The sequence below is a fragment of the Heterocephalus glaber genome, unplaced genomic scaffold (assembly GCF_053883595.1).
Source record: "Heterocephalus glaber isolate CG9 unplaced genomic scaffold, H.glaber_assembly_v1.0 deba00000331, whole genome shotgun sequence".
Lineage (NCBI taxonomy): Eukaryota > Metazoa > Chordata > Mammalia > Rodentia > Bathyergidae > Heterocephalus > Heterocephalus glaber.
The window spans coordinates 28,391,170-28,414,559 of NW_028258142.1; the positions used below are offsets into that span (position 1 = coordinate 28,391,170).

A 23,390-nucleotide genomic window follows, 5' to 3' on the forward strand; every position below is an offset into this window, starting at 1 on the left:
GTCTTTATTGTCATCAGGTCAGCTCTCTGGGATTAGTGGAGGCTCTGCCCTGACCACCTGTGCTGGACCTCAATTCACAGAAAGCAGTCTTGAGTTCCAGCCTCACAGTTCCTAGCTGACTTGATCAAGTTAGCAAAATTTTCTTAGCTTCAGTTATTATTCTTTAAAATAAAACTAGTAATATATACTTCAAAGGGGGAGATCAGATGACAAAGCACAGGTATATAAACTTCAAACATTACTTCCCGAGTAAAACAAAAAATGTATATATGTGTAGAGCTTACTGTAAGTATCCTTTACATAGCACAGATCATAGCCTCTTGATTTTAGAACCAACTTCACTGGCCTCCTTGGTGTAACTCAGCACCAACTAGGCTCCAGTCTCAAGAGGTCTGTCCTTGCTGCTCCTCTTTCTAGGAGGCTCTTGATTCACCTAATGCATGGCTTTCCCCTCAATTCCTTAAACATGGGATATATTTTACCTAGAGAGATCTTCTACAGCCCCTATTTATACAATATTCCTTAATCCTTTCTCTTTCCTCTACCATATTTTATTTTTCTTTAGAATATTTATCATTGCCTACATTTATCTCAAGAAAATTTATACTTTGAGAGAGTAGGGGATTTGCTTATTGCTTTTCCTGTAAAACCTAAAATAGTTCCTGGTATACATTCCTAGTACTTCCAAGAAATACCTTAAATGAATAAATATAAGAAAAAATCCTCTTTAAAATATAGTGTATGAGGGATTGCCTCATTGATTGTGCCCAAAGCAGGCTGTGAGCAGTGTAGGCTGTAAAAAGTTAACCCCACAATTGGCTTGTTTTGAGAAGTGAGTCTGACCAGAGCTCATGTGACTAGATAATACAGCAGCAGAGGTCAGAGTGAATCACACCCAAATTCCATTCCCCAAATGGAGAATGCTTTGTCTCTTCTCCTACTAGCCTTCCCTGCATTAGCAATATATCTCTAGCAGCCACATGTAGCCCTCTCACCCTAGCTTAACTATGTCACCAATAAATATCAGCGGCTTTGGCTGGCCAGGGTCTTTTGCTTGCTATCATTGGCCATCCTGGCTCCCCATTTCTCTGTCTCTTTAATTCTGTCTTTGAGTTTTTCTTGTCGCCTTGTGCCATAGCACTGAGCAGGAGATCAGAACCTGCTGTGGGGGTCCCTGATAATAGTGAAGGATATGAACTTTTGAAAATGTATTTTGCATCAATTTTGTAACCTAAGGCAAGTTAACATCTCTAAGCCTCAAGCAATTTTTCTAAAAACTCTATGGTTATCTCTAGGTTTGTTCTAACTGCATTGGTTATATTTGCCTATTTCTAATATATTTTTAAGCTTTAGAGCAATTTTTTAAGATGAAATTCTAATTAACTCTTTTTAAATTTTAATTACCTGCTTAGGATAAACAAATTATTGCTTTAATGGCATTCCTTTTTTTAAAAGACATTCTTAAGACAATGTTCAAATCTTTAATTTGGTATTACCAAACTGCCTGTCTTACAAATCTTACCATATGGTTTTCTTTATGCTTCATCCCTGATGGTTTTTTCGTGTCTTCAATAGTGATAGTATCTGCCTTGACTTTAAATGTGCACATACCTTAGTCCTTAATCTACATCATTTCTTTTTTAGTCTGTGTTTCTTATCTACAATTCCTAATACACACTTTGCATAGCCAATTATCACTGGTTTTCAAGCCTCAGTTTAAATGCAAGTCTCCTACATGGCTATTTGCCTTTCTACTTAACTGCTTATCTCTATCTATGAATCTATCTGTCCATTCATCTTTCCATCTCTCTTATGTTGAGTCATAAGATATTGCAAATATTCGGCCATGTTTGAACCAGAACAACAGCAATTTCTTGTGATTTCACTTAAAATATCTTCCTTTGTTACCCTCTAACCTCCATGAGGACAGGATCATGTCTTGTGTACTGATTATTGTATCTTCAGAGCTAAGCATATTGCCTGATGTTTAATAAGTTTTCTATAAATATTCTTTAAATATTTAGAAATAGAAGAGAGGGACTATGAAAAAGGAAGAAAATGAAAAAGTTCAAAAAGAATGGAAGAAAGATTTGAGAGGTGATAATAAAAGAAGTAGGATTATAATAAGAATAAGGGGGACAGGGAAAAAGAGACAAAGAAGTGAAAGTAAAGGGTAGATGCATTTTACCCTCCTTTTTCACCTGAATAATTTCAGGACCATATGTTAAGGAATAAGGAACTTTCACATCTGTAATTTAGCCAGTCATCTGTGTCATCACACTTTTAATACATATTTTTTTATACAATATTTCTAGGTCCCACTTTTGATCACCTAGCTGTAAGTAGATTGACCATAACTTATTTTTATTCTAAGTTGCTCTCATTGTCATGAACTGGCACATCTTTCATGAGTAACATCAAATTATATGAGGTATGATGCGAAATATGATTCATGTCTAAATTTTTAAAAATTATTACAGTAAAAGATATAGTATAATTAAACTACCTCAAATTACTTCCACTTGCTTTAAACACACTTATGCTATCATTCTTGCTATTTTTTGAAGTGGTGTTGGAAGTCCTCTTTCACGTGGCCCTTCCACAAGGGCACTGTCCAGGCTGCCTTGATATCCTTAATTGATTCAAAACATTTACCTTTTGACTTTGAAGAAGAGCCAGAAGTTTCATAGTACCCAATGAAGTGAACAATTTAGAGAAGGTGAATAAGGTAGAAAAAAGGAACATACTACTAAGTTTATGAGCCTGCTTTTCTATTGGATGACACACAGAAGAAGCAATTACTATTTTTAAAAATCACATCTCAGAAAGATACTCATGAAAAAAGAGCGAGAAAATAGTGTGAGTTAAAATGACCAAGATGCTCTAGGTATATATACCAATTCCCCATGGAGAATATAATTATTATTTATTGCATACATGTACTAATAAAATAAAAACTATGAACTGGATGTACTTTTTTTTTAAAAAGACAGAAATCAGAGCAATGAAGATAGGCAAAATGTCTTACCATCTAGATCGTTCTCTGGGGTCTCTGCTGTGTACCAGTTGGAAGGTGGCCCAGTGCCGTTGACAGTCATGGCTGACACTTGGAAACTGTATTGACTTCCCTTCTCCAGCCCTGTGAAAGTTTTCCACCAGAAAAAAAATAAAAGTCAAAAAGTATTTCTACCTAGGTTTCAAAAGTTTTAGAAAAATTCTACTTGGCACACATGACATTGTTTGTGATCATGGTGATAATTACTGTTATTTTGACTGAAAGGTCTGAAATATCACAGCAAGAAATCAAGTTATTTTTCATATATTATCATGTACTTTGTCCAGTTTATAAAAATGTATCAGTGAAAACAGCCTCAGGGCAGATGCAAGATATAAAATATGAATGATGAAATAATAAAAAAGATCAAAAATCATTTTTCTTCCCTGTTCAGAAAAGCCATGCCTATAAATCATGAATGGTCAATCTAAAATTTATGTCTCCATCATTCATTCAAGATCAGTAATTATTTTTTGTGTCCAGCAAGAAAAATTCAAAGCCACTGCTGCAGAAAATTCTATGACTTTCATCTCTTGAAACCCTTTTAGAGCATAATTTGTTTTGTATCAGCTGCCATATTGCAGATGAAGGAAGGCAATCTCTCTGATAATTTGGATCCAATGTATTATAAACAATGAAACCATTAGGACTTAATTTGAGGAGCCCAGAAAATTCAGGTAGACTAGAAAAGACCTGTGTTTCATATCATATGTATACATTTTTAATGCAAATAACTTCCCCCTTACCTAAATCTCCAAGTAGCTTACTGACATGACAAATTATTGCAAAACAAGTGATACTTGTCACTATACTTTAAATGTCTTCTCTAGAACTCATGTTGAAATATAATTCCCTGTATTAAGGAGAACTTTAAGACATGATTAGGCAAGGAGGGTTCTGCTCCCATGAATGGATTAACATTGTTACTGCAGGAGTGAGTTCCTGATCAGCAGCATGGGTTTGGACCAGTTTTCTTCTCTATCTTGCATAGCTGCTTGTGCTTCAATCTTCCCTCTCTGGATGGACTCTCCAGATGCTGACACTACCGTCTTAGACTTCTCAGCCTCCAGAAGTATAAGCCGTTCTCTAATATTGTTTATAAATTACCAAGACTATGGAATTCTGTTATAGCAGCAGCAAATAGGCTAAGACACTTGTGAAAAGGCCATATGAGATTTCTAATCTGTTACAACAGTTTTTAACAAGCACAAAGGAAATATTAGGTTAAAATACAACATTCAATACATTAAGGTTGCAAAAGTCACTTTTGAACACAAGACCTTTGTCATAATTGAAGTATGCTTGTAATTTGCTAACATAATATTGATCTCATATTTGTTAATACTTTTGTCCTTTTATAGGCACCACTGTCAATTATTGAGGCAGAGAGATTACAGAGCTCTTCAGGGAAATTTAAAAATTAATAAAGAGAGAACTCCAGAAAGAAATGGTTACCTAATTATTACAGCTTATGAATTTCATTGTTTGAAATGGAGCTTTAATTCATCACACATATACTCTTTCATGTTAGGCTGAAATTTCACTTCATTTCTTTTCGAAATGGATACACAGTTGTATCAACACTGTCTGTTGTGGTTTAGAACTGAAATGTCCCCCAAAGACTTGCATGTTCAAAGATGAGGGTTTTGGAAGGTGATTGGGGCATTATAGTCATCAGGGAATTAATCCATTTGTGAGTGAAATTTAAGTGTGCTCTAGGAGGTGGGGCCTGTTCAAAAGAGGATGTCAGTGAGGCATGACCTGGAAGAGCAGATTCTTGTCCCGGCACCACCGCCCACCCTCTCTCTGCTTCTTCTCTGCCATGGGATGAGCAGTCTCCAACTCCCATGACCTTTCTCCATGCCATCTCTGCCTTGCTGCCCAATAACCATGCGTGATTTTAAATCTCTGAAGACATGAAGCAAGATAAACCTCTCCTCCTTTGAAATTGTGGCTTTCTGCTGTTTTCTCCAATGACGGAAAGGTGACCAATCCAGTGTATCCACCATCTGAATCAAAATACCATCTATGATGGTCATTTTATGTACTAACTAGGTAGGCTAGTTATTCAACCATACACTAATTGAGGCATGTCAGGGAAGGTACTTTACAGATGAGACTCAAGTCCATATTCAGTTGATTTTAAATTAGGGATATTTTTTATCCTAGATAATATGTGTGCCAGATCCAATCAGGTGAAAGGCTTCTCTGAAGCAGAAATTCTTCCTATGGTTACCATCTTCTATTTGTGAGATCTAGCCCTTCTGATAGCAACCTGTGGATTTTGGAAATGCCTTACCAGACATTACAGTCATTGAAGCCCATTTTTTTTTGCAATAAATATCTTTATGACTCTCTATCTCTGATTTAATGCTGACTTTATCACATGCATTATTTGGACATGTGAATGGAAATCTTTTTGAATGTCAAATTCTTTTTCTTTCATTCACTTACCCTTAAATCAAGTGATTATTTGTGTATAGAATCCATCAATTTTAATATAATTTAATTTAAAATATTTCACTATAAAATTGATATATAAATTTCTTCTAATAATTTTGTCAAATTTTGATTTAAATATTTTGAGTTCAAGATTTATCAAGGTATTAATCCAATTTTGAGTAAAATAAAGCTTCTGAATAATATGAACTTAATAACAGTAAGCAATTGGGAGACCATCTACTTCTTTGTGATTCCCCATTAAGGTTACACCCAGCCAGCCCAAGCTACTTTTCAAAATATTCCTTCCAACCACAAACAGGAGAAAAGCTTTTATCACTTCTATTATGTCTGACATGAAAATTTAGCACCCAACATAGATGAGTGGCCTAGGTCACTCCGAAAATTTTTTCAAATATTTTGAAGTACTATATTTTATCTAAAATAATTTTTTATTTTTATTTTATTTTCAAAGACAGCTGAGCTGTAATCTCTTTTTCACTATAAACATCTAGAAATTCTAGGTTAAATACAGAAACACTTAAATACTAGGTATATAGACACTCCCTATTAAGAAATCTTACATGATACCTGGTAAAATTACCCATCCAATCCAGGGCATACAGCAAAGTGACACTCTAAAGAAGAAAGCCTTTAGAATGAAAAATCCACCAATGGACTGAATCCATTTTCAACAGTTTGGCTTATCAGGAAAGATCTACCTTACATTGCACTGAATCTGCTGGGCCATTGTATTACATCCAGACCGATAGAAGTTTCACTCAGGATAATTTAAAAAATTTAAATTTCTTTGTTTGAATATGTTTACCCAAATCTTCAGACTCGAAATGCAAGTGCCTTCTGTATCAATTCATTTTCAGTAGTATTGACAATGACTCTTTTTTATTTCTAGGTAAGGATAGGATATTTTGATAAGCAGAACCACACATGTTGGCTTTTCAGAGAGGTGGCCTGGACTTCACCTTCAGAATTCTATGTTGCAGATGTTCCTGCTTCATTGCTATGAGGAATACTTTACTCAACAAGGTTTGATTCAATCAGTACCCTTCTAGTCTCAATTCCCCACTGTAGTGATTAGCTAAGAATACATGCTTTCACCTTATAGTGTTCTCAAGGGGATCAAATAACAAACTACTTATAAAAGTAATTTATAAAATTAAGCATTTAGCCAGATACAGTGGCCCATGCTTGTAATGTCAGTTAATCTGGAAGCTGAGGCAGTAGGATCACAAGTTCAAGGTCAGCTTGGGAATTTAAAAAGATTATGTCTCAAAAAAAATAAATAAAACAGAAGATGAGATATAATCCAGTTGTAGAGCGTCCCTGGGTTCCATACTCAGTACTACACAAATAAAGCATTTAATAGGGGTAAAGACATCTAATATTTGTACAGTGATTTTGTTATTATCTAATTTGATTTTAAATACATTGTAATTTTAGCACAGAATACATTATATTTGGCATGATATTTTAGAGACAAGGATAATAAGGATCTTAAGCAAGGTCCTTGGTGTGTTTGTCATACCCTAATTACCCTTGGGTATAGAATCCAGGCTCCATCCTAGCTCCTGCTGGCCTCTAAAGACCATGCTGTTCTCTTCAAAGATCTATTGGCCTAGGTTGGAACACAAAAGGGACACCAGTAACAGGTATAAGGCACCATGCATACACCCAAGGAATTTCTGTTTATAATGATTGCATCCAGAGTATGCTCAAAATTTATACTAACAGTCACCATGATCAAGCAATTTGGGTGGGTAAGGGGTCAACCTCAAGGGCTGCTATCAAAAGATCTTTCAAATCTTCATTCATTCTTTCATCAGAAGTGGAATAAAGGAAAGCCAGTCTGAAATTAAAGGCTATTTCTGTGTGTATACTTCTAGAAGCTGTTATATTGGATTTGTTTCCTGAATTAAGATAATGGGAATATTAAATGATGTTTTAAAAAATAAATTGGTTAGAAAGGCTTGATTCAATGTCTTCTAGAGTCATTCAGCTCCTCTAGCTGCCAGTGGGGTCTTCACTTCTTACTGTCCAATAGATATCTCTTCTCACTCACCCCTTCATTTTCCGTTGTCCCTTTACACCCTCACACAATCACCTTCATTGACTATGGTCAGTAGAACATTGCCTACAGTTTAAAATTTAAGAGCACAAATTTTCAGTGTAGGTGGAATTTTGGTTCTACCATTTATTAGTTGTGTGATCTTGAAAAACTTGCTAGCTTTTATTCATATTTATCTCTATTTTCTCATCAATAAAACGGTGATACATAAATAGAAATTGTTATAAAGATTAAATTTGAAAACATACTCAAATTTTTGCATATTGGTTAGTCAAGATTCAATAAATTATAATAGATGTTACTGTTATAAAGGTTAATTCTATATTTTAATGTTAATGCTCATTCATTCAGTCATATACCAAAATGATTCACAGTAAAGTAAACTAAGGATAATAGCATGGCATACAGTACAAGGAGCAAATGACTAGAAGTCAAAACCGCTTCAATCCATTTGGAATTGTCCCCTTACATACTGGGAAATCTTACTAATATAATTCTCCAGACCTCAGTTAGTTCTTCTGTAAAGTAAGGAGTTTAGGTGAGATGAACTGTGTCCTTCCTGCAAAGTTTAGAACTTTAAAGTTCAATCTCAGTGCGTGTTTTGTGTGTGTGTGTGTGTGTGAGAGAGAGAGAGAGAGTGAGAGAAAATTAAAGAGTGAAAGATTCCTAAATGCTTCTAAGTAGAATTATATAACTTTCTCTAAAGTCTCATGTAGCTACTAATATTTTTTCTTGGCCATAAAATATTCTGTTTTGGAAAATGGAATATTTCTGTCCATATTTATTCCTAATACAAAGTGTCTTCAACCTCTGGAATTCTTCTGTTCCATTTCTAATCTTTAGTTCTTATGATAAAAAATGGTATATTATTCAAAAGTATAATTTTCCTTTTATCTCTCTAGTATTAACCTTGTTATACCAATTCTATGCTAGTGTCTCAATTTCTCAGTCCACAAAATATCAAAGCATGTTTATCATCATGTTTATTCTATATTGACTGTACAATAAAAGAATTGTCTTCAATTCAATTCCAATCTTTTGTGAAGAGCCCTCTGAAATTAAAAAAAAAACCAAACAAACAGCACTTTAAAATTTAGTTGACATGTCTTCCCACAATGAAACTGATAGTAGTGATTTAAAATCCTTGTTATAACTCTGAATTACTTCATTATTGCAGATGTCTCATTATCGTAGTAAAAAAACATTCACAACAAGACACCTGTCTAACAAATAGAGGATTAAAAAAACTTTGAGTCTTTATGCCTGAATATTTATATCATACAAATGAAGCATTCAGGCATTTCCAATTTTCTAACAGCCAAATCAATATAGTCATGTATCTTACAGGCATTGAAAACATGGGGTCAAATCCTGTTCATTTTACAGTGGTGCAGATTTATATGGAAAATCAATCGCTTCTGTTTACTACAAAGTGTATTAGTTACCAGACATGTCCTGGGGACGAGTCTAAACCACAGCCAATCTTTCAGTGTAGTACTTCTTGCTGCTTCAGCTTTTGAAGACATTCCCAAAATGTCTACAAATGCAACAAGTGTTTCTGAAGCCAGGTCTTAGGGCAAAGGAGAGAAATTATGTATCTACCTACCTAATCTAACTACCTAATCTACCTGCTTGAGAGTACTAGGAATCATTCTAGGTAGGGCCTTCTCCCTGAGCTACATTCTAGCTGTTTTAAAGTTTATTTTTTAGTTTGAAGCACGGTATTGGTAAGTTGCTAAGTTGCCAAGATGAGTCTTAAACTTGTGATCTGCCTCCCTCAGCCACCCAGAGTGCTAGAATTATAGGCATGCACCACTATTCTCACCTTTGTTTTTAAATTTTTAAGGCATGAAACTATGGTTTGCTTTTATTGCTTTTGTTCAAATTAGAAAGGAGTATACATGGCTTACTGCAATAAATATCAGGAACAGGTAAAAGCATAACTGCTCATATTATGTTTCTATTCCTAAATGCATTTTTATAATTCTTGATATGAAGTAATAGTATGAATAAAAGCTGCAAGTTTGGAAACCAGATACTTACAAGTTTTGAAGACAGGAATGGGTACTTGTCAGCTGTTCCCAATAATGCACTAATTAATTCACCCTATTTCTTTGTTTTTCACTGGAATGATGATAAATCAGAATAGTGAGGGGTAACCCTGGTTTGATTAGAAACCCTAATTGTCACACATATTTTTGAAGTAAAAATGTAATGCTGAATTATTTATTTTTAAATGAGTAAAGTTTATTAGTGGATACAATTCGAAATGATTGTCTTTGAGAGGAAAATGGTAAAAAGAAGCTGTAATGAGACACACAGTTCCCTCCTAAAATTCATGCACTGCTGGGAGGTCAGCATGTGACCTCATTTAGAAATAGGGTCTTTAAACATAGTTTGTTGAGGGTTTCAGGAAGAATCATTCTGGACTGAGGTCATGGGCCTATTCCCACTGATTGATAGCCTTATTAGAGTAGGAGAGGACACAGAGACAAATAGAAAGGGAGGGGATGCAAAAATGGAAGCAGAGAGTGGAGCAAAGCTGGGCACAGTGCATCAATAAGCCAAGGGATGTTAAGGATGCTTGTAACCACCAGAAACCCTTCATCAGACCCCCCCAGATAAAACTAGCACTGCCAACATTTTAATTCAGACTTCTAGCCCCCTGAATTGTGACACTAAATTTGTACTGTTTGAAGCCATCAAATTCGTAGCAATTTGTAATGGCAGCTTATGTGTAACACAAGGTCTTTAATAGTGAATAGGCTAATGCTTGCTTGCTCTCTTTCAGTGAATTTTCCTCTTTAGAGGGAAAGTTGTAATATTTTGTGTATTTAGGTAATTGGGATCTTAGTTTTATAACACTGAGCTGAATGTGTTAGATTGTATTTGCCAAAATAACTCATAAACACTACATAATTCACACTAGAAAATTCTGCTAGCTAAAGGCTACTATTCATTTAGTTTAGAACCTCTTTCTTGTATAGCTGATACAGAGTTAGCTTTGCTGAGGGGAAATCCTCAATTTTGATAACCATGTTGTAATATGCTGTTAGAGTCTTGATTTTTGTTTCTTAGTTTATATATACAATTACATATTTTACTGTTGTTAAACACATAAACAACTCTGGCTGTTAATAATTTAGCATATGAATTGTTCTAAATATCTTCATACAAATGCATAATTTTTGTTTATAAATGTGGACTCATGTACTAATATCAAATAAAACTGAGTCATTCGTTTATAATATTTTACACTCTATTTCTTGTGACTTAAAATTTTGATTCTGAACCATTTTCAGTAGCTGTATAGTGTTGTATTATATAATTATGTCTGAGTTTTTTAGGTAAATGCCTATAGTTGGATATTTAGGCTTTTAAAAATTATTTACTGTTAAAATAATGCTGCAATGCCCATGTTTTTAGGTAAAATATTTACCAAAAATATAATAGTTCCCCAAGATGAATTTCTAAAACCTAGAAAACTTACTTATCCATTTTCTTTTTATGACAAAAATGTATACACAATACATTTATATAGGTAGATAGATACCTATCTACACACACTAACATACATGTGCATATTGCTTTCCAGTAACATTCTAGAAATTTTCTGTTCCCATAACAATACATGAGAATTCATATTTTTTGCATACTTCCCAGAACAGGGCATCATCATTCATTTTTATCTTTATTACTTTAATCAAAGGAAAATGTTAACTCATTTTTAACTTACATTTCTCTATTTACCAATGAGATTGAACATTTATCATGGTTATGGCCATTTATAGTTCAGGGAATTGAGTATCCAATCTTTGATTTTTCTGTTGTAGGGTTCATTCTTTCACTGTTGTTTAAAAGAAGGTTTTTTTGTAATGTTAATTATTTCATTTGAGATGGAAAATAATAAGAAGCTTCTGGGGTTCAAATCTTTATAGCTTTAGAAAGAAAGGCTTAGATTAAAATAATCTTAGGATCTTTTCTAGTCAAATATTGAATATCAAGAATTATACTGATATATTTTACAGTAAGATTTTTCAATTTTTGTGATTTCTCTCAACATAAACTACATGGTTGCACTATATATCATAATGAGCATATATATCTCAATTTAACTTCAATTGTCTTTACCTTCTTCCCATTAGTTCACTAGGACAAAAGTAAAAAGCCAAAAGACAGAAGCTTAACTTTTTACCTAATAAAATAAAATACTATAACTTTCTCCTAGATCCAATAATACCTGCCTAGGAGATTCTGTCCATATTTAAAACAGATAATGTGATTTCTAGCAATCTACCATGATAGAACTCCTACCATTACGTTAAACTTTTACAGGTATAAAAGGCAAAAGATAAAACAAACAAACAAACAAACAAAAACAACCAAACCAAACCAAACCAAGACAAAAAGCAAAATAACCCTGAGGGGAAGAACCCAGGTTACTCGAAAGTCTCAGGTAATGGGCTAAATAAAAGTTTTAAAACATTTGTGTGTGGATTTGGATTGGAAAACTTACTGAGTATCTGGCGTAGAGAAAAATAATAAAGGATTTATTTTTTTCTTATTTTCACTGAAAGTGTATTCATCAGATGTAAATTATATGTTCTATATTTTGTATATTATTTTGGACCCAGTTGTGCCCACTGGATTTGTTCAACACTACCTTCCCAATAACTGTCATGAGCAACTGCTGTATGTTTTACTTCACAAGGCCCTAGTGAGAGCTCCTGCCATTCATAGAGCTGCAAAACTATGAGTCTTTTCCTAGACCCTGATAGTGAACCTTTTAGAGGCTGAGTGCCAAACTGCAACCCCAAACCCACTTAGGTATCCTATCACAAAGTGCCAACATTGTAATTAAACCTGAATACTGAGATTTTTGTTTAGAAAAAACAATAGACATCTACATCTTTTGTCTTAAAAGAAATAAAAAACAATAACACTTGTGCTACAAGGTTGCCCCACTGCCCTACACCAAGCTACCATCACATACAGTGCTGACAAACACAGAGAAACCTTGTTCACACACTCACAAGAGGCTCCAGGTTCTCAGGGTTTGCCTGGAGGTACACCTTTTGGTGTACCTTTAATGGATAGCCCAGAAAAGTTGCTCATATTTCCTATTGTGCCATAGATTGGGAAACACTGCAGTTTGTGCAGCTTCTCAGAAGATGCTCCACCAGACCTAGCAAGACCTACCAACCTTGTTCCAAGGTTGTAACCACCCCAGCCTATCAATTTACCACCATTATCTGATATCTGTTCTTTCCTGTCTCACTTGCCTTATTCATTCTGCCTTGCATTCCTGGGCTCATACATCCAAAGACACAACCTTGATACTCTTGTCTCAGTCTGTTTTCTAGAAAACTAGGCTGATATGTACTAAGGGTTCCAATAGTTAAAGGAGATATCTGACAATTCATTTTAAAAAATGAGAACATATTTCCTTCATGGCAGTTGGGTCCCTCAATATTGCTATAAAAGTGGATTTACTTATATATTTATGGAAAGTAGAATAATCTTTATCTTTATCTCCAAATCTTTCCTTTTTCTCATTTTCTACCCTTTCCTCATCCTTGCAATTTGGGAAGGGGGACTAAATTGACCTAAACTTGGGATTTTATTAGGCAACTTTTAAAAGTTGTTAGATAATTGGAGCTGTTGAATTATTAAGACAGAGAAAGTAATATGCCAAAACTTTTGGGATGTATTTAAGATGATGATCCAGAAGCAAAATACCTAGTGAAAGCATTAACGTTAAAAATATAAAGGTTATTCTTGCTCAGGCCAATAAACGCTACCTGCCAGGAAAAAAGTCAATGTTCCTTTGAAGTAAGAGTATATTTTCTTCCTAAAGCATTTAATTCATCAAAACCTTGCCAGACTGCGCTGTGTGAACACTGACCTGTGAATAGGTACCAGAGGTTGTTTGGCTCCAGTGTTTCCATCTCACCCCTGCGGGTTGTCTTTCTGTGTCGAATTTTATAGCCAGTAATAAATCCATTTTGTGTTCCTGATGGAGGAGGAAGCCAGCTTACTTTGATACTCTGTAAAATAATAAATGTAAATTAAAACATTAAAGAAAAAAAGAACAACAGGACAAGGTCAAAGATGTGACTCAAACACATGTCTAAATAAAACATAGAGGCAAAAAATGTGAAAAATTGCTACCTTGATCCAAATTATCCTTCTGAGCATGACACTACTCCAGTGGACCCATCCTCTACTTTTCTACTGTAAATTTGTCTTATAGTGTAACAGCCAGCTGCACATCTCAGTACCTTTCCCTGTGGGATACATGAAGCAATCTATGTGTTTACCCACTCGGTATGATGAACAGCAAGGTGTGTGCCCAGGTGCAAAAATGGCAAAACAGGATTTTTACCCATGATATGCTCAATCTAACTAGTTTTGCATGTTTACAAGAGCATTACAGAAGGTCCAATAGACTCATACAATTGCAGGATTTGTTAAAAAACATTTTTTTCTGATAGAAGTAGCCCAGTTCAATACAATGGCACATGAAAAACTAGATTTGTAAGTTTTAGAGGTCAAAAGTGAATCATCAGATTACTCATGCATGGATGATGATGATGATCCATTACGGTAAAATACATGTTTTCATAACAGAAGAGTGGTGTGGGTAGATGATGATGATGACGACGACAATGACTTTGACATTGGCCATGTGAGCCAAAGTTCCTGTGACAGTGAAATGGAGCAAGAATTGACTGATACAGGCACAGAGAACGCAGACCTCCTTGATTCAGATAATGAAGAAGACAGCAATATGAGTAGGGCAATGCTGCAAAGTGGCCACATAACCAAATGGAACAATCTAATGTTAGAAGTAGGTCCTAAAATATAGTGAGGGTCTTGGCAGGGGTGAAATGTATTGGACAGAATGCCAGCACTGCCATTCAATGACGGAAATTGTAGCAGATAAAATGCTACAAGATGCTGTGAAATACACAAAGGTTGAAATGCAAGTAAAATGTTCTATATGCACTAATAGTCATATTCAAAAGTGTATTTATTATGACACCTCACTAGCTGAACTGAAATCATTCATAAGTCTGCTGTACTTAGCAGGAATTTCTTGTGATAATTACAAAAATGTAAAAGACTTATGGAAAAGTGATGGGTCAAAATATCCCATAAATATTTATGCCTTTGTAGATGCAAAACTTATTATGATTTCAATTAAGACATTTATCCTGGAACTCAGCCAACAGGCTGAAATAGACTTGTTGCTCTCATCTCCCAAACTAATCAGAATGTGACATTCAATAATTGGTTTACCAGTTTCCAACTGATGTTACATTTGCTAGCAGAGCACAAGTTGGCCAGTGTAAAAACTTAATACAAAAGGAACAAAGCAGAAATTCCAAATGAAATGTTGCAATTTCAAACAGAGAATTGTATAGCACAATATTTGGATTTCAGAAAGATTTACACTGGCCTCATATATGGCAAAGAAAAATAAATTGGTACTGCTGTTAACACTGCACCATGATGGAAATACTGGTATGGAAACTTTGACAAAACAGAACCCTGAGATGGAAACTTTCTAGAACAAAACCAAAGGAGGAGTAGATGTTGTTGATGAGTTATGTAGCAACTATTATGTCCCTTGAAACACAAAGCATTGGCCAATGATTGTCTTTTACTTGATCCTAAACATGTGTGGCATAAATAGTTTGATAGTTTACAAAGAAAATAACAAGTACAAAATATCACAGAAATTTTCTTAGAAGATTGAGACTGGAATTCATAAGAGATCATTTACAGCAGAGCAAAAACAAAATGTTTTTGTCAAGGGAACTATGCCAAAGAATCGTGGAGTATTCTGAAATATTGACAGATGAACAGGTAGGTGCACCATCCCAAAGACTTGCTATGACAACAGGAAAACCAAAAAGACATCAAGTGTGCACTACAAGAAAGGATAGGAAAACAAAACATACATGCTATCCATGGAAGCAGTACTTGTATATGGAACATTCAGCAGTTATGTGTGAAGACTGCCTTGGGTATGATAGTTGAAGCAAAGATTATTTCTGTGGTAGACTTTTGTTTGTGTTTACATTGTAACTTACATAGGTTTTTATTTCTGATGTTATCCTTAGGTTTTGTAAGCAAGTAAACAGCTGATGTGAAAATACTGATGTCTATTGTAAACAGTCATTACATATTTGATATTTTATTTTATTGACATCTTATACCCCTCCTAAGTGCATGTTGTACAATACAGCTCCAAACAGGAAGAGAAGAGAGGTGACAAGAATGACCTGCCAAATAGAGAAGGAAAGCTAAGCACATTTGTTGTCAGTGCAAGTGAGACATGTACAAGCAACATGCAGTTGTCATGTGTGAAGGCTGCCTTGGGTGTGGCTTCTGAAGCAAAGCTTATTTTTGCAGTAGAGTTCTATTGGTATTTTCATTGTAGTTCATGTAGGAATTTATCTGATACTGTCTTTTAGGTTTTTAAGCAAGTACACAGCTGATGGGAAAATGTTGATGTTTATTCTAAATGCACAATACATATTAAGAATTTAATACTTTATTTTATTGATATTTTATGATCCTGTTAACTACACAATGTGTAATGTAATAAGAAACTTCTGAAAAAACAGCAAGACCAGTGAGATGACAAGGATGTTCTACAAAAAGGACAGGAAAACAAACCACATGTGCTGTCAGTGTAAGCAATATATGTATGGAACATGCTGCTGTCATGTGTGCAGACTGCCTTAGGTGTGATAATTGAACTAAAGAGGTTTTTTTTGCTCCTGGTAGCTATTGGTATTTTCATTGTAGTTCATATAATTTATTTGTGTTGTTCTTTTTTAGACTTTGTACACCAGAAAACAGTCAATGGTGAAAATTTTGATATTTTATAAATACCAAATGTTAAAAATTCAATACTTTATTTTTGTGATATTTTTCCTGTTGAGTACTCATTGTTTAATATAAAACTCATAAAAGTAAAATTAATAATCCATCAATAGAAATATTCTAAAGAATATTAGGTATTTATGAAAAAAATAATGTTATGTTTCACAGGTTAAATCTGTTCTTACAACAGCATACATATCTGTATTATTTTAATCAAAAGATACAGCTCATTTGAATATAGGAATTATAACTTTTTCTTTGCAAGCACTGCTAAATGATAGGAAAATATTCTACATGGTATAAACCAAGGAATTAGACTGCATTGGATGAAAAAGTTGAACAGGTATTTGGAAGGTGGAATTTAGAGGAAGGTGTGGACACTGGGTAGAGGAGAGACCCGAAACTTGAATATTTTCTTAAGAGGTATTAATGAACAGCAAGGTAATTTATATAAAAATTCAGGAAATTCTGAGAATTTCTGTTTCTTAAATAACTTGCATGATAGGATGAAGCATGGTGCTGAAAGAGAGATGAATTGAAAAGTCATATACATCAGTTAAACTTCAGGTAGCTACCTACACAGTAAACTAGTTCACTAGCCCTCACTAACATTGGAACAGCCGGAAGCTTTTCTATAAATACTTCATTTCAATACTACTTTTATGAATACCTCTGGAGATACTGGACACAGAGGCCATAGATTCAGTTATCAGGCACAGAAGAGAATAGGACTATGGGCAAGGATTATTAGGTCAAAGACATGAGGCATTCATGTCTTCTTCCTTCATCTGATACCTAGAGCAACAGTAACCAAGTATATGCTTCCCAGAGTGAATATCAAAAATTCATCTCTATAGAAAATTGATAGCTTTGCCTTAACAAAGGAGCAGCTGGGTCTTTGACCAATCCCCTAACAGTGAGGCTATCTGTAACATGTCACACACAGGCACTAGAATTGCACATTTAAATAAGCTTTATAGCATTTCATTTTCATGTATACTGAGAATTTAAGACCGTAAGACTCAAACAAAGCTCTTAGCATAAAATATAGATAAAAAATACACAGAAGATAACAAAACCAAAGGAAATAGAATAATAAATCTAACTGATGCAGAACAAAGTTATACATTATACACTGATAATCAAAAAATATTTAATCAATGACTAGAAAAAAGGTATAGGAATATTCAAATATAAAAAGCTTAAAATAAATAAAATCTGATCATATAAATGAAATATTTAATAGGAACATCAGAAGATACATTAAAAGATATCTTCTGAAATTTTGTGGATAAAAAATATAATCATAGGAAATTGGAGAGAAAAATATCGGAGATTTAGTCCACAATTTCCTATACTCAATTGATAAGATGAGAGAATAAAAAAGCTAGAAAAATAGAAGATAGAAAATAATAAGAAAAAAAGATTACCCATTCTCCCAATAAAAGCTTTACAAAACTGCAAGAATTTGAGAACCTTGATGAGATTATACAATCCCATCAAGGTACATCACAGTAAAATACCAGAAATTCTATGTAGATTCTATATTTAGACAAATAAGTAATCAAGTAAAAGATAGTACAACACAAGTACAGTACAAGTACTGTATAAACACTTGTATAACTACATGCATTCATGTTTCAGATATACATTGTTTCAAAGATAGTATTTGTGTTCTCTCTCTTTTTTTTTTTTTTTTGGTACAGGGGATTGAACTCAGGACCTTGCAGTTGTGAGACAGGCATGGCTCCACTGAACTAAATCCCCAGCCCTGTGTTCTCTTTATCAGACTAATGAAGGGAATGCTCCACGTAAATGAGAGTGCTAACTAGGAAAGAGAAAGATTTAAAATTTAACATACAGATAATCTGAAATATAAATAGAAACAGAATTATCAGGAAGACAATGAAGAAAATTGGAATGTGATATAAATTTTGATATGATGAGACTCAAGCACATACTATATAATTCTATTTTTATGAAGTTCAAAACAGGCCAAATTATCTACAGTAATAGGAGACAGGTGAATATTTGCCTATGGCAGTAACACTGGAGGACTGATTAAAAATGGCCACAAGGACAGTTTGTAGATGAAGGAAATCTTTTGAATATTACATGGGAAAAGACAAATGTCAAAATTCACTATTATGGGTTTAATTGTGCCTTCCAAGATTCATTAGTTGAAGTCCTAACTCCCAGTACCTCAGCATCTGCTTATGTTTGCAGGTCGGTCCCTTAAAGAAGTAACTGAGTCTAAGTAGTCATTAAGGTGGACTGTAATTCAATATGACTGGTGACCCTGGAGACTAGGGGATATAGAAATGTGAAGACATCAGAAGAAGACAGTCATCTATGAGCCAAGAAGGCAACCACACAGCAATTCTGATAATACCTTGATCTTGAATTTGCAGTTTCCAGAAATGCAAGAAAATAAATTTCTGTTGTTTAAGCCATCAAGTCTAGAGTGTTTGCCATGTCAGCTCTAACAAACTAACACTGATGGGATTAGCCACTTGAGGTTTGTAAATTTCATTTCATTATAATTATACTTCAACTAAAGAAGAAAGAAGAATAGGAAGAGGAGAAAAGGAAAAAAGATTGGGGTAGATAAATGAGGAAGGAAGTATATAGTGCTAGATCTAAAACTGGTGAATTAAGACATGTTGACAAAAGCATATTTTTGTGAAACATAAAGGTAAATGCTAAAAAATAAATGACAATTAAAAGTGATGAATTTGGCTGTCTAGGGAATGGCAACAGAGACTGGGAAGGCTCATTTTTGTTATATGTTTGTCAGTGTTATTTAGCTTTATTAAAAGAAAAATATTGTGTTTAGAATACTTGATGAGAGGTAATTTTAACAGTAAGTGCATAAGTTAATGTTTTGGGGTAGTAGAGGCAAGTGACGCACTGTTAGAAATAAGCCAGACATAAGGTCAAGGAACAGCTTGGTGAACCCACAAACCTCGGGTCTCTTCGACCTTATTTCAGTCATGTGTCAGAATGGCCAAATCAGGACAGAAAATCCACAGGAAAAAGAAGTGCAAGACTCTCTTTTCAGATTCATTAAAAAATAGATCTACAAATAATTAAATCCTTTCGTGAAAGGAGATAAAAATCATCTAAAGTTATGTTATGTACTAAATATTTTGTCCATTTTAAAGTGTCCTAACTATAGTAGATTCTCCTTATTTACCTCAGTTACATTCTGTAGAGTAGCTGTCAACACTGACTCTGTGAATACTGAAAAATGAAGAAAATAAAAATATAGCTTCCTTCTAGCCCCAAGTTGCAGCATTGTATTTTTGACAGCTTCTCTCTATATAACCTTTTTCTGTGTCTTTCTGTTGAAGATAATTTATTTTAAAATATTGTTGATTTATTGACAGTGGATTTTAATACTTGAACAGTTATTTAGCTCATATTTTCCCCATAAGGTACATACACTGTCTTCTTGCATGGAGGAATACTAAACAGCCCTTCAGCCCAGCACTCCACGTGGAAGTCATTTTAAATAGCAAAATCACACACACACACACACACACACACAAATGCACAAAACATTGGATAGACCAAAAAAGAGTGTTTGTTTCCAGTATGGAGAACTGAAACAAGAAAGCTGAGGATCTCCTTTTGCAATCTCAGCTGGGGATGTATACACCTGATGACTCAAATGTTTCACTGCTCTACCTAAGAGCACAATAGTACCATGGGTATTGATTCTGGGCTACAAATAAGTAGTAGTAAATAGGCAAATTTACAAAATCTACAAATGATGATCAACTATGATTAGGTTTTAACAATTTTAGAGGAACCTAGTTACATAGACATGAGCAATTTAAATTGTTAGAATATACTCCAAGGCAAGGTGAGGTCGCAGAGTGGTCTTGCAGCTCCACCCCCACCCGAGGCTCTCTAAGCTGCGGCTACTGGCCAGGTGAGACAAGACAAGCAGCTTGAAGCTCCTGCAGCTGTCCTGGGCGAGGTTCGCTTAGCCCCGGGGGCCCCTACAATGCTCAGTCACCCCCCCCATGTGCTGTGCCCCCCACCTTCTGGCTTTTCTGCTACCTGGTCCGACACTACAGAGGCACAGGAGATTATAAAGACCCTTGTCCTGAGCACCACAAGATAGAGCAGAAGTTAGTAACAGAAAGAGTGCTTCTCAGGCTCCTCAAAGAAAACTGAAGCTCAGTGGAAAAGTAAAGAGAATCTCTACAATAAAGGCACATCACACCACTGTACTTGGTGTGCTGCTGGCTTGCTGAGACTCATTGACTTGTATTTGCACAGGGATTCCTACATTGCCTACTGTGACTGCAGAGACATACCTGAAGGAGGCCCATAATTTCTGTTGCTATTTGCAAAAAAGAAAAAAAAAATTTTTCTTATTTTCAATTCTTAATTTTTACTTTTTTTCTACTCTTCAAAGTTTTACTTTTCTTCCTTTTCTTTCGTTTATCTTTTCTTTCTCTCTCATTGATTCTCTCACTGTCCCACATTGTTCCTTATCTCCCCATTTGTTCCTTTCTCCACTGAATTCCTATTTCTCCTTTATTGTTCTTTTCTTCTCTTTTTACTTCTCTTGATTATCATTAGGTTTAAAGGAAAGTAAATTTAGTATCTAGCCTCCCTGTTGCTATTAGGTGATTCTATTCACATCTTTGTTCTTTGATTCTGACATTTGCTCTTGCCTTTAACAACTTCTTAGAGTTTGTGTGATCTTTCTGTGTCTTTTGGCCTCACTGCTAATCTTACCTGTTCTTTCTACCGGTCCCTCCCTCCCCAACTCGTTTTAATTCCCCACCTCAAAGGGGAAAGATGCTATATTGAAGAGTTTATTCATTATAAACTTATGTTGGCTTGGTCCTCGGTTTTAATTTAACTCACATAGTTAAAAGTGATAGATTAATAACTACCACAAATTGTCATTTTCTAAGCTGTACTTGATGGTATTGCTGACTATGTCATTTGGGCTAGCATGTTGTCATTGATCTAATTAGTTTTCCTTCCTGGTATAAGAAAAATATAATAGCTTCAGAGTCATTAGAGTCTCAAAACCCAAACACAAGCTATATCTGGAAGACACCTCTGAAAAGCAATCATTCCACAAGGGTTTTAAACACAAGCAACAAAGATACCTACATCAAGCAATCTTGAAATATCAACCCAGGAATTAAATCAAGGACAGTACCAAAAATAAAAATGAGAAGACACTTAAGCAAGGCACAAACACAGGCTTCCACACCACAAAAAGGAAATTCTGGGGGAAATGAGGTGGAAAAGTCTGATAAGCAACCACTTGGACACCCTGAAATGATAGCACAGGAAGTAACAAAGCAGATGGATGAGGCTCTAGAAAATTTCAAAGCAGAAATAATCTCCCAGATAAATACAGAGATGGTGATCAGAGTGAAAGACATGATTAGAAGCTCTAGAGCAGAAACAGATAAGAAAATAGATGAGATCAGAAACATGCTGGAAGCCATGAATGGCCAGCATATGAAAGAAATGGAAAACATGATCACCCAACATAAGAAAGAAATGGAATCCATGAAACAGATTCAAACAGATATTCAGGAGATTAAAAACTCCATTGAAAGCACTGAGAGCAGACTAAGAGAATCTGAAGACAGAATATCAGATGTAGAAGACAGGATTGCAGTTAAGGACCATGAAAACAGAGATTTCTTAAAGATAGTAAGGGATCATGAGAAATCAATCCAACAGCTGCTAGATGATGCAAAGAAGAATAACATAAGACTCATAAGAGTCCATGAAAAAACAGGAGAAAGTACAATGGACATTAAAAAAACTGTTCACAGAAGTAATAGTAGATAACTTCCCAGACAGAGGTAGAGAATTGGACGTACAGATAAGTGAGACATATAGAACTCCATCCAGCCATGATGAAAAAACTCTACACATAGACATATAATAATCAAGATCCCAGAAACCCAGCAGAAGAACAAAATTCTACAGGCAGTTAGAGAAAAGAAACAAATCACCTATAAAGGAAAGTCCATCAGAACCATGGCAGATTTCTCAACACAAACCCTCAAATCAAGGAGAGTCTGGAGTGAAGTATTTCAAGCCCTAAAAGACAATAACTTCCAACCTGGACTGTTGTATCCAGCAAAATTATCTTTCAAAATTGATAGGGAAATTAGATACTTCCATGACAAAGAACATCTGAGAAATTTCAGGAAAACCAAACCAGCACTTCAAACAATTTTAAGCAATATTGTAGAAAAAGACAATGAAGGTCACAACTCCATGAGGCCCAGCAGAGAGAATGCACCATGCAAGGTAAGACACTAAAGTGAAAGGGTGGAAAATAAGAAATAAAAGAGTCAACAAGAGTAAAACATCATGACAAGGATGAGTCAATACCTGTCAATTATAATTATCAATGTTAATGGCCTCAATTCACCAATCAAAAGAAATAGGCTGGCAGAATGGATTAAGAAGCAAAACCCAGCAATATGCTGTATACAAGAAACACACCTAACTCAAAAGGAAATCCATAGACTGAAAGTAAAAGGATGGAAAACAGTTCTCCACGTGACAGGAACCCAGAAAAAAGCAAGGATAGCAATCTTATTTGCAGACAAAGTAGATTTCAAATCAAAACTAATTAAGAGAGACAAAGATGGTCACTACATCCTTGTGAAAGGAACAATCCAAGAGGAAGAGATGACAATCCTAAACATATATATACACCAAATACAAATGCCCCCAACTATACAAAACAAATATTAATGGACATGAAAAACCAAATAAGCACTAAAACAATTGCAGTGGGGGACCTCAACACCCCTCTATCACAAACAGACAGATCAACTAGAAAATAATTAACAATGAAATTCTAGAACTGAACCAAGCTATTGAACAAATGGACTTAATAGGTGTTTA

General features: G+C 34.8%; 1 protein-coding gene across 8 annotated transcripts in view; it reads right to left on the minus strand.

Moving 5' to 3' along the window:
* Dcc (DCC netrin 1 receptor) overlaps window positions 1–23,390 on the minus strand; it is a 1,202,110-nt gene that overhangs the window by 200,522 nt on the left and 978,198 nt on the right. For all 8 annotated transcript variants that reach the window (XM_004855173.3, XM_021236635.2, XM_021236638.2 and 5 more), the window contains 2 exons: window positions 13,486–13,627; window positions 3,029–3,139 (listed from right to left, as the gene is read on the minus strand). In XM_004855173.3, the coding sequence (XP_004855230.1) occupies window positions 3,029–3,139; window positions 13,486–13,627 (253 nt within the window). The remainder of the gene's footprint in view (window positions 1–3,028; window positions 3,140–13,485; window positions 13,628–23,390) is intronic.